Here is a 12,710-nt window from a genome sequence, read left to right on the forward strand (position 1 = left end):
CTTTTGTTCTCTTACAACTCAAAGACGCAGTGTGGTCTTAATTACTGTCAGTATCGATTTTTGGGGAATTAATTTACGCATGTTAAAGATGGAGGTCCTCCAAATAATTATATTGTATTGAAAATAGGCCTGTCCAATTCTTTATGTCATGCAGTCGTGACTCCTAGTACATGTTGTGCGCATGGTACTGACAATTAATTCATAACCTAATTTATGGGTGATTCGTCGCTATAGGAGACATGATAATTGTGGGGTTTTTTTTATTCGGTCTTTATGTTCGAATTAAGAATCGATTTAATCATCCAATGAATGAGATCCGACAACAAGTAACAGATATTCTGTTTAAGTTTCATTTCATTTAGTTCATTTATCTTATTCGTTTGTATATTTTTTTTTGTGGCGATAATATGGTTGCTTGAACTGAACTCGCTATAGCGAACCAACTAGACAGCTTTTCATGTGAGGCTCCAGTAAATTAAAAGAAAACGGTAAGCCGCATAATTATGAAGCCCGGGAAGGGACAGGGTGGAATTTTTTTCCCCACGAATTGCTAACTCGTTCCCACGAATTGCTATTTCGTTCGCACGATTTCCTAATTCGTGGGAACGAATTGCTAACTCGTGCATCCGGGAACGCGTTAGTAATTTGTGGGAACGAGTTGGTAATTCGTGGGAACGAACTAGCAATTCGTGGGAACGAATTAGCAATTCGTGGGAACGAATTAGCAATTCGTGGGAACGAATTAGCAATTCGTGCGAACGAATTAGTAATTCGTGGGAACGAATTAGCAAATTACAAAAAAAAAAATTCCACCCTGTCCCTGGCTTCATACATAATACATTTTCTTGTGTTGGGTTCAAAATACATGACGAGCATTCCAAGTGAATAAAACAACCTTTGCTATAAAACCATTGTTTTTCATATATACCTGAGACAGTTCACCAATTTCTATTAGTCAAGAGCCAGTCACGTGGTTGGTTGCAAGCCGCCGATAAACACTGCGTTCTGCGCAACATCTCGCAGTACGCGCCGCGCACGCCAATATCCATAAAAGGAAATTTTTAGCACTGCGCGCGCAAGTCACATGCCATAGACGTGCCAGAGGGGTGTTTCACAAAACGCAACGTAGTTGGAAAGTTGTGAATTTTGGACTTTGACCTTTTGACCGAAAGGTATTTATGAATGGGAATAAATATGTGCTTGGCCGGTATTAAACAAGTACGTTTACAATCGGCAAGAGGCCTGCTGGCTGCCGGTGTCCTCGCCTTTGGTTCGGGCAATTTTCGGGCAAAAAAAGTGCAAAATTATTATTAAAAAAAATTACTGGACTGAAAGTGAACGACAGAGTATTTTGTACAATCATGGCACCTGGTGTGTTAACATTTTCAAGAAAAATGCGTTGGAAAAAACTGGCTATTTTCAAATATTGCCCCACTTTACCATTATTGAGTTAGTCTGAATATCATTTTTAATCAATTTCACACCTATGAACGGGTAAAAACCAAATACATCAGTACCCTGATCTTAAAATTCCCCGACGTCTATAAATTGCTCCATTTAAATTTAACTGGGTCAGGGAACCAGACTACAAGAACACGATTGTTTTTCTTGGTTTTTACAACATCTATACGAACACAATACTCCAAACAAGTTAGTGTAATGACGTTTTCTTTAAAAATTAACCCCCAAAATCCATATATTTCAGGACATTACGGCAAAGGAAAATGTTGTATATTCCCTTTAATCAAACAATTAAACTGTGTTTCCGGCTATACCGTGCCGTATATTTTGAGAAGAGGCTGTTTTAGAATTTAATACACTGATTGAAAATGGCAGCAATATTAATTCTGACACTATTTAAGTAAATATTGTAAGTTTGATATACATGATCCTAACTACTCGAGTGCAACCGATAGGCTTGTTGTAACAGTCGGAGGAACCGCGGCTATAAAGTCAATTTGCAGCCAGCGGTGGTAGATTTAATTAAAAGATGAACCCCAATAACCACGCGTACGAAGAGTTGTTTACCCTTACAATTAAGCTTCTTGAAGACGCAAATATGCACAATAAAAGCAACAGGAAGTTCTTTATTCTCGCCACAATAGTCTCTTTGAGGAACTCTATCACTCCGAGTTGACAGAGGTGTTGGTGTGGTTATTAACAATTTAGTTTTTCAAAATATGAAAGTATTATGTAAATGATTATCGGTAAGTGAAATTAAAAACAGCTGAATTAAATATTCTCGAGATAAAATCTGCGGACAATGTGAAATTTCTTTCGACGGATCAATGTCTGTACCAAAACACAATGTGGTGGAAAGAAAGAATTCTTAGGATTTAAGTATCGCATATAGTTTTGGCGTTACAGAAATACGGAAATTTAGTTACGGAATAATGTACGCCACGCAGCACCTAAGGGATAATTGCGTTCATAAATGGTCAAAATTATTTCTTTAAGATGTCCTCAATGACACTGTGACACTAGCTCTAAAAATTTCGACAGCACTATTTATGTCCAGTGTTTTCGCAGTCAGAAGAGAGAACAAAAATATACTTTGACACTTGCAGCGAGTCGCTTAAATTAAACCGTTAATAATCCATAAAGCTGTTAAAATTTTCATTAGGTTAAGTGGACACAAGCCTGAACAGTTTTTTGACAGTAATTTTTTTTTCACAGTACTACGGGCTCACGCATAATTTCTATACATATTCAATATTTATGAATCATTCAATATTAAACAACTTGCATAATTATAGAAAAGCTTTGACATTAAATTTTGACAGAACTAGCTTTTTCATAGAACGAGCTGAACCCCCCCCCCCCCCACAAAAAAAATTAACAAAAATACTCCTGCTTACTAAATTTCATCTTGCACATTCTTTTGGTGCAAGATAAAGAATGATCTCTTCATATGGGTTATGTAAAAAATGTGGTTCCTGCTGAAGGTTTCTCTAGTCTTACTAAATTACACATTATGTCAATTACTTTTATTTATCGTGTTATGGAAATGAGACAACATTTCAATTAGACAATATTTCTAATCAATCTATCCAAGAATCCCTTGGATTCAGACAAGATGGAAAAGGTACATCGCGCGGATGGGGAATGAAAAATCACAAGAGTTCTAATAAGAAATCTCTGGAGAACCACGTACACGATTAAGTTAAGACAGGTCTAGTCATCAGTGGAACAATGGTATCTCTTTAAAAACAAATTGGAGTCTAATGAAAAGAATAATTAAGCAAGAAAAAAATATCCTTACCTCCATGAATCAGCGATGCCACGCAGCACAGAAGACACAAACGGACCTGCGTCATGGCTAACCGCATGGTGAAAAAAAAATTCTCAAAAACGTTCCCAGAAACAAATCAAAATCCTCTCCCCTGGATTATCCGAATTCAGTAAGTAATCCTTCCTCTACCAAAAGTGCGATAATACGTCTAAAGATGGGTCTCCTCTATGAGACGTGCGCTCCAGAAACTAAAAAAAATCGACAAGAACTGTGGCGCAATAAAAAAAAAGGCAGAGCCTATATTTTCAACGCGTAGCGTTCGTGTGATCGCAACACCTGTGGAAGGAATGTCATACCACTTGCGCATGCACAAAATTTACCTTGGTATATTGCGCGCTGTATGTGCTATGCCATTCAAGGTGACTTTTACCTTAATGACTTTGGGCGAGCAATATATTGCAGTTGACGGGCATGACAATAGGCTGTTCCCAGGGGTGACGGCGCGTGCGATAATTAGCAACGATTCTTGATACTACGCCACGTCGATTGGGAGTTCCGTTTCTGATCTTTGCATTTCTAAAAAAATTAAAATGAGTCGTCTCACTTCTATAGTTTATGTGGTACTCGTAGATGAAGTGATAATGCAAACAAGTAATAATTCCACCAAGAAAGTGGGATTTTCTTCTATTTTGGTGCAATGTCATGGGCGTCTTGAGGCGTGGGGGTGGGGATGCGGGGAACCCCCAGAAAAGCAAAAAAGAGAACAAAGAAAATGAAGACGAGGTGCCAAGTCGTATTGCTTGTTTATAATATAATGCAACGACATGGGCGTCCGCAGGGGTGTCACTGAGGGTGGGGTGGGCAAATGTTTCCCCACCCACCCTCACACAAAAAAGAAGATAAATTGAGAATATGCATTGCTTTAAATTCATTTGTTAGTTCTTTTTCCTTTTCTACATGTATGTTATATTTTTGATATTTCTTGCCTTGTTCTTTGATTTGAATTACTTCTTAAATTTTTGCAGCTCATTCAATTATTTTCCTATTCATTGTTCTGATTTTTCTCTTGTAGATAGACAGCTTGCATGTATTTGGTGTGGGTTGGGGGGGGGGGGTTATGAGGGAGTGACTTAAAGAGGGAGAGCGATTGCAGAAGGGGATTTGGTTTTGGGGGGTTTTTGTTGTTTTTTTTTTTTTTGTTGTTTTTATGTTATAAAATAATGTTTTTAATAACTTTTGTTAATTCACTGTTTTTCTAAGCAAATTTTAATCATGTAGTAATTTATGCATTATTTTATATATTTTTATTTCTATTCTATGTGTAACCTATTCAAGTTAGGATCGGCAGGCTTTCCAGTCAAAGTGTTTCATTATACTTTTGTCAGTCCTGGCCAACTTTGATAGGGTTGTTTTTGTCTCTAATTTTAGTATATTTTGAAATTGTATGTTGTTCATGTAGGCCTACATGTTGTACCTTGTACCTGTTGTTGAAGGCCGAATAAATAATAATAATAATAATAATAATAATAATAATGCTTTCAGTAGTTGAAGGGGCATAGATCGTTTATTACGAACATGGAAAAAAAAACTTACGACTCGATACAAGCTCTTGAAAAAACTGAAATTATGTTTTTTAATGCACAACACAAATTTTACAGGAAACAGGATTGACTTGTTGTGGCCAATTCGAGGCTTGTCGAAACATGGAGCTATAAAACACATAGCTCCATGGTCGAAATTGTCAGTGGCAGAGATGCTGTTGGAATGACGTCATTTGGCTGGACTTCTGTTTTCGGATGGGGGCGCTTCACCCTGTTTCTGTTGGATGTTCCACACACAAATTGTGGGTTTTGGGGGTTGGCAACGAGTGTCAGAATATTATGAGTTCTTGTAACTAATCGCCTAAACTACACTTTTCACAATTTTTCATAAGGACGCCCAGTTGGTATACGACTGCAGAATGGAGCAGAAAATAATTGTACTCATTATGAATGAACACTTGTCCAGTTGTCTCACAAAGTATCGTAAAAGTGCATGCATACAAAAGCTAACTTTTATGTCATATACAATATATTTTGACATTAAGTTATTAGCATAGAAATGATACTTAAATGCTAAACGCAACAAAGACTGATGTATAGACATAATTTCTTCTGTACCAACGCTGTTAACAAACATGCACTAAAAAGCAGGTTAGATGTATAACAAAAATGTGGCCTGGCAATATCTTACATTTTGCTTATAGACCATTATCATGTTGCGGCCATCTTGATTTTTCCCATTCAAATCAACGTAACCAAAGTTAGGCTGGAAGAAAAAAATAGTCTGGTTCCTTTTTGCTGGTTAAAGGGAATATACAACATTTGCAAACATCGAAAAATAAAACTACCAAGTTTTTACGAAATACCTTACTAGGATGTTGGTAAATGACAGTCTCAAGCATCTTGTAAAATTATGGCACCTGGTGTGAAGTCATTTTCAAGAAAATGGTATTTTTGTATACATTTCCAACGGCCGATCAGGTCGGCTGGTCGGCCGATCAGCGTTGGAAAAACCTAACTATTTTTTAACTACTGCTCCAAATTTACCATTTTTTCAGCCCAAATTTTGTTTGCTATTGGTTACATGTTCATGAACGGGTGTAGGCCAGCTAGACTGGTTCCCTTGCCTTACAATTTTCCATAATCTATACATTGATCCATTTTATCTTCTGTGGAGTCAGGGAACCAGACTACTTGAACATTTTGGTTTTTCTTGGTTTTTCCAACCTTTTCGAACACAAAACTTCAAAAATGTCAGTGTAACAATATTTGATCAGTTATACTAACCCCTCAAATAGTTCATTTCTAGAAAATTATAGCAAAAGCCAATGATGTACATTCCCTTTAACATTAAGTACTGTCATGGGATACAGGAAACATGACTGAAATGGTGGCAGCATGATCAAGGTCTATTGTCTCTTCAGCTGAAAAGGAGAGCTAACAAAGGTAGCTTTACAGCATAAAACGGAGGCCAACTTCAAAGAGCTATTAATAGTAGCCTAAATGGAGTATAATTTTGAGGAATGTAGCACTTGTCGAGTTCCTTCTAGAAAAGAACAACTTATTGCTGTTTTATTACAAACCGAACAAAGCTACGCTGGTTCACGGCATCATCTCCAGTGGCACCAAGTAATCGGCATGCGAGCCGTCTATCAGGCCGTGGTCGTTGCCGGCCGCGAACCAGCAGGGTTGTTTGTGACCGACGAGCGAGTTCATCCTCGACCGTTGCACCACGTCGACTCGCCGGTCCATGACGGTAAGTTCACCCATCACTCCATCCTTGGGCTCGCTCTGCGGCTTGACGCGTACCTGTCTGCGCTGAAATTGTCCTGCAATAATACCAACGGTACAATTTGGCATAAGGTCTTTTTCTGTTTTGGTAGGCGACACAGTCAATCTACTGTGACTTTTTTGATAATGACTGGAATACAGTGCGAGTCAAAAAGAAAGTGACTAGAATTAACGATTTTTTTTTCTTCTTAAAAACATCAAATTTGAAACACCAATGTAGTATATCTTAAAAGAACATTTTCTTCCACTCATCTAAAAAAAAATGCTGAAATAGATCCATGCTATCCAAGGTTATGCACGTTTTACTAAAAGAACCAATTTTTATGGCTGTCCATGGAATGCCATTAGAAGCAGTGAGAATAACAGATTACACACAGGTATTCAAATACAACGGAGATTTTAATCAATTGAATAAAGACTGAAACGTAATTTTTACTGTCAGATTTTGTGTTTTGAATACGAGGGTACAAGCCATCTATTTCTGTCTGAAATATAAATGACGATTTTGGTACATTTTCCTTTGCGAGGTCTCCTCCAATCATGGAGGTGGGAAAACGTTCTTGTTTCATTGCATTTAATGGGTATTCGTCAGTTCGTATATGACGGTATTAGGATCAGTGGTGGACAGCTGAATTTTGTGATCTTCACATTAAAATAGATGTAACTTGGGAGTACAGTATGCAAATGAAGTGAAATGTGCACAGTTACTAGTCAATAACATGTACTAATGACAGTGGTGACTTTTATTGAAAATGGTGAGAGTCAAATTTTTAAAAAATATTTTCTCTAATTCGGTCACTTTCTTACGGTCACTGTCTGTATATGACGGCATCACACACCAATCATTTCTTGTTTATATCGTTCAACTTTGAATATAGGAGCAGATTTGAATTTTACTTAAGAAGGGTCAATATAAGCCTCTGTACTAATGACGTCACACTTTGTTTACGTGTGTGCTTTCCTATGGTGCTCAGTGGACCATGGGCCCCGGCCCACTGGCTCCATTGGGGGTGCACATGTAAACAAAGTGTGACGTCAGTAGAACAGAGGGTTATTGTGAAATGGTGCTATCTAAATTCCAAAGAGTGAAATTAGGGACTAGACATTTTAGAGTGAAAATCACTCTCATTTTCGATTGAAATAGTCTGAAAAAAAGAACCACTTCAGTCGAAGCTCGAGTGAAAACTCGATCTTTAACGATTGAAGAAATTTCACTCTATGACGTCTAGTCCCTAGTTTCCGACTGTGGGAGTGAATCTTCGCTCGAATGGAGTAAATTTTCACTCTTTGGGATTTAGAGAGTGCCGATGGCGCACCCCAAATCCGCCACTTACCTATCAATCCATGGACTTGGTCCGTAAGCCCCTCGTGGTTGACGATGTAGAATCCCAAGTGGTCCACTTTGAAGGTATTGTCTGGGTTCATACGATGCAGCATGAAGGCAAGACTGATACCACCATCGGTATTGGTAATCTCTACTTGCTTGTCGTGGACAGCCAGAGACCAATTACCTTAGAAAATGATCGGGGGAAAAGATCCGTTCGATCAGAGTTCTAGCACGGTAGATAGGTGATGGGATTGTGCCTTTGATGATACAAGCATGGCATTTGGCACACAGTCAGAGTATGATATAAGAAAGATATTTGGTTACTGTTACTGGGCCATCGCAGATTTGTCCATTGAAAAAAATACAGGTGAAATAACAAGCAATGGCAGTCATTTGGAAAATTACTTGTTATTCTACCTATATTTTCTTATTTTACCAAACACTTTTTATAAGGTGACATTGTGCCAAATGTCATGCCTGCATCATTAAAGGCACAATTCCCCAAAATATTTTCCGTATCTGCCCCACTATATAGTTTAGATATGAAGGTGCTAGTCCTGGGAATACTTACAAGGGATTTGCAGTAGCAAAATTACACATTTAATTTGTTTTGTTATGTTTGCTTGGCTTTGCAAAAACGTGCTTTAGTGTGAGTGTGTGTGAAAATGTTTGTGAAAGAGTGAGTTACGTACAGGGTATACGGAGAGCAAGTAATGGTATTAGCTGGGATGGTTCTGGATTTGCTCATCGAAATAACAAATGTACTTTTACGTTTGCGTTTTGAATATGGTTCTGGTTCTGAATGTAGTTTTCGATTGTATAAAAAGACCTTTTTGCGAAAGTGTAAGTTAAGGTGAGTAAAATTAATTTTAAGTTGTGGGGATTTTTTTCTTCATTTTCTGGACCACCACCACGAGGCAACTTTAGGCCTATACTATTTGCCCTTGAATGCAGATGGAGGCAAAATATTACAACAGATCAATATAATAAATAAACAGTGAAACATATCCATAAGCGAAAAACGAAAATGGGAACAGACAAACGTTCCGTTTGAATTACCTCTGTGTACAGTTACAGCGTTTTGCCAAGACAGCACCATATTATTGTCAAAGACAATATCACCGGTGGAGAGTTTTACGGTATGTCTTCCGAGTTGCACCGCAATGCGGCCGAAGTACGTACGGGTACGGAGCGCCCCTGGCTTGGGCTTGGGTGCTGCTACGATGAAGCCCATGACATGGATACCTGGCAAGATTAATGTAACAGAAAGGTTACGTATATCGACCTTCGGGCGTTAGGACCAATTTAAATGTAGGTTTTCCCGGCTATTTTAAAACGTTCATCATTCGAATTCACCGTTTCTAACACTCAAATTCGTCCATCACCATCAATTTAGTGCACTTCCAATGTTTATTTTCGTCTAGTGTCAGACAATTTCAAATTCAGTTCAAGCAAATTCAAACAGTAAGCACACGTTTTCGTCCATCAGTGCGCGTATTAAAGTGATGTGTCATTGTTAGCTCTCGTGTCACAGTGTAGGGCCCTAGCCCACAATCGCTTCAGAGTTGGGTTCAAAAATGTTCCCCAAAGTACGCTGGTCTTTTGCGAAACATCCGGAAATTTCTCTTTGTATTTTGCATAAAAGTTATTAGCTTACTAGCCAACTTTTATTTTCAAAAAGTTACCAGCTGATAAAATAAACGTTATAACAAAAGGTTACAGAAAAGAACAGATTTATTTTTTTGAGAACAGGATCCACCCGAAACTGTTGGGTGATTTTAGGATCTTAATGCATTATGCAAAAATCATTCGAATCGTAATAGAATAACTGTCTGGTCGTTATTTTTTTTTTTAACTCAATTCTATTAATTAAAATAAAACGTTATCAAATGAAAAATGGAGGAATGACAACTGCGTCGTGCGTTACCCAATGTCTCGTCTGTCAGTAGGTTGTAGACTTCGCCTGCCTGGCCCAAGATGTCGAAACAGACGGTGACGTCACTCGCCGGGACATGCACCACGAAGTGGGGATCACTATCCGCTGGAGAAAATAAATACCAACCAAAAAAAAAAAGAAACTTACACCAAAATAAACAATTCTACGCAAAAATATTTAAAGTTAAACAAAATGTAAAGTCTGTCAGGAGCCGATGTGGCCCATCAGGCCGGCGTTTATCTCAGAATATTTCTACTCCCCCTGGACGGAATGCTAGTCCACCGCAGTTTACTCCCCAGCTAATGCTGGTACCCATTTATACTCCTGGGTGGAGAGAGGCAAGTGGGGATGAAGTGGCTTGCACAAGGACACAGAAAATGGCCAGCAGCTGGATTTGAACCCCTGATCATGAGTCACAAACCCTAAAGGCCACACCCCCTCCTCTAATAGGTGATCAAGCAAATTACACCAACTTAAAAAATGTCTTTTCTGACTTAAGCCATGCTTACCAAATCCTCCTCCACCGCCGCCTCCACCGCCGCCCCCACCGCGACCCCCACCGCGACCTCCACTTTGTCCTGTCTGTTGAGCACCGGAGCTACCTATAGGATTTTGGGAGTGAAACACATACCCTATTATAGGCCCCATGAAAATGTTCTCTTGTCATCAAATAGCTATGTGGAGGGCACTGACTGGGGTATGAAAATACGCTCGAAATTGACCAACCAACTCGCAAAATCTTTTCTGACTGATCTGATGGCCCACCAAACCATGGCACTCATCCTCCTGGACGGATAACAACTCCCAACATTTAATGCTCTGGTCAATAAAAAAAACACCGTAAACAATCAGATCTGGGTTTTTTTAGGAAAGGAAAACGGCAATCCATTTTGTGACCACGCAGCACAAAACCAGTCGGAAATTGCATGGATGCAGCGTATTGATGAATTTAAATGTGTATGAATTAGGACATGCATGATGAATGTATACTCCAAATTTTAATACAGATTGTTTGTATGGCTGTTGTAGTGTGCTGGTGTATAAGGAGTTCATTTGGAAACTCGAACGACAAATTTCTCGGTTTTTTAAAATTTATTTTGCGAGGCCCGTCAGATTTTGTCCGATTGCCATATTCTATACATCACTGGAAAGCTCATTCAATATCCTTTCCAAATGAGATCAAAACACCAGTTTTCAGAAATTGGTCCAGGTGACCGATTTTGTGCCAAAGGGTCGCATTATTTGACAGAATACCTGATGGGTTGTTTTGCGGTGAGGATTGCTTTCTCGGGGGTGGGTGTCCTTGGGGGGGTGCCGGCCCTTGACCCTGAGTCGCCTCGTTTGCCTCAGCCACCGGGGCTTCGCCATCGATCGGCGCCGGGACCTCATCCACTTCCTCCGGTCGCACCACCAACAGGGATGTCAATGGCGTGACGAAATGGTACTGTGGAATGGATGCAGTGCAGTATTTATGAGGTCATTTCCAGTTGCGGATTTATAGGTTTTCCCAGCTATGTTAAAAGACTTTTCATTCAAATTTACCCACTCTATCATTCAATTTCGTCCACGAAAAAATTTCACACGCTTTTAACAAAACCAATTTAGTCATTTACCATTGAAGTTTGGTCACCCTCTTTAGTTACCGGGTCTAGACTATTCGTCATTACAGATCCAATTCGTCTAAGCTGTTGCCGAATGGCAGCATTCAGAGATCGAATTCGTCTTATATAAATCGATTAGACGAATTTGATTTCTGAATAACACTATTCGCCGTAGACGAGACGAAATCGAATACACCGGGTCGAAAACGTGTGCTCATTGTTTGAATTTGTTTGGACTAAATCTGAAATTGTCTGACACAAGACGAAATTAAACACTGAAAGTGCACTAAATCGATGTTCATGGACGAAATTGAATATAAGAATCGGTGAATTCGAACGAAAAATGTTTTTAAAAAGCCGGGGGAAACCTATATTCAAATTTGTCAATCTACATCGATTTAGTGCACTTTCAATGTTTAATTTCGTCTATTGTCAGACAATTTCAAATTCAGTTCAAACAAATTCTACCATGATCACACGTTTTCGTCGGGGGTATTCGACTTTGTCTCGTCTACGCTAAACCTTGCTATTCAGATATCAAATTCGTCTAATTGATTTATATAAGATGAATTCGATCGATCTCCGAGTGCTACCATTCGGAAGCCAGATCCGCCCCTGACTTCTCTTGTACTTTTAATGTAAAAGTATTGGTAGCTAACTTCAATTTATTTGGTGGTTGCGTTTGAAAAACACAGAATTGAACTGAATTGAAATATCAAATTCTTATTCCTTGCTTAATAAATTTTCACAAAATTGGTTGGTATTTTCCGCAATTATACAATATACCAACTGCCGACACTCTTGAAGAATTAAATTCTTCACAATATTGGTCGAATATTTTTACCGGAGGTAACCAACAAGTGAGGTAATTTCATACTAAATGTCACGCAAGTAACTTTGTTCAACAATGTGTTTTATTACTACACTTTGTTTTTACAACAACTAATTTCATACTTAAGATCGGCAAATAACATTGCCCAACAGTGTTCCTCCCAACTTTTTCTTTTTACAGCGTAATGACATGACAACATCTCCGCAAACAAAGTTGAACACCCGAGTTGTTGACATCGAAACAACTCGACATTCTAAACCTCACCCTCAGGGACAGCTCCAAAGCTCTGGATTTTAATGCCTCTTTCTCGTTGTTATTTCTCGAGATCTTGCGAGATTGCAGAAGCGACTTGATAGTCAGGTAGGCCCACAGGCGCTGACAGAAATCATCCACGGAGTGCCGACTGAGAACGGCTGGGGGAGGGGTCTATACGAGCGTGAATAAAATAAA

General features: G+C 38.9%; 2 protein-coding genes across 2 annotated transcripts in view; both read right to left on the reverse strand.

The window, feature by feature from the left end:
- LOC119726798 overlaps positions 1-3,835 on the reverse strand; it is a 47,064-nt gene extending 43,229 nt beyond the window's left edge. Inside the window, exon 1 of the mRNA XM_038198656.1 lies at positions 3,263-3,835. Within this exon, the coding sequence (XP_038054584.1) occupies positions 3,263-3,329 (67 nt within the window). The 5' untranslated portion in view covers positions 3,330-3,835. The remainder of the gene's footprint in view (positions 1-3,262) is intronic.
- Positions 3,836-6,048: 2,213 nt separating this feature from the next.
- Positions 6,049-12,710, reverse strand: part of LOC119726799 (inter-alpha-trypsin inhibitor heavy chain H3-like) — a 40,418-nt gene continuing 33,756 nt past the window's right edge. The window contains exons 11-17 of the mRNA XM_038198657.1: positions 12,525-12,686; positions 11,082-11,271; positions 10,337-10,429; positions 9,819-9,932; positions 8,951-9,136; positions 7,899-8,075; positions 6,049-6,602 (exon numbers count right to left, since the gene is read on the reverse strand). Of these exons, the coding sequence (XP_038054585.1) occupies positions 6,376-6,602; positions 7,899-8,075; positions 8,951-9,136; positions 9,819-9,932; positions 10,337-10,429; positions 11,082-11,271; positions 12,525-12,686 (1,149 nt within the window). The 3' untranslated portion in view covers positions 6,049-6,375. The remainder of the gene's footprint in view (positions 6,603-7,898; positions 8,076-8,950; positions 9,137-9,818; positions 9,933-10,336; positions 10,430-11,081; positions 11,272-12,524; positions 12,687-12,710) is intronic.

This window comes from Patiria miniata, unplaced genomic scaffold (genome assembly GCF_015706575.1).
Source record: "Patiria miniata isolate m_02_andy unplaced genomic scaffold, ASM1570657v1 HiC_scaffold_2, whole genome shotgun sequence".
Lineage (NCBI taxonomy): Eukaryota > Metazoa > Echinodermata > Asteroidea > Valvatida > Asterinidae > Patiria > Patiria miniata.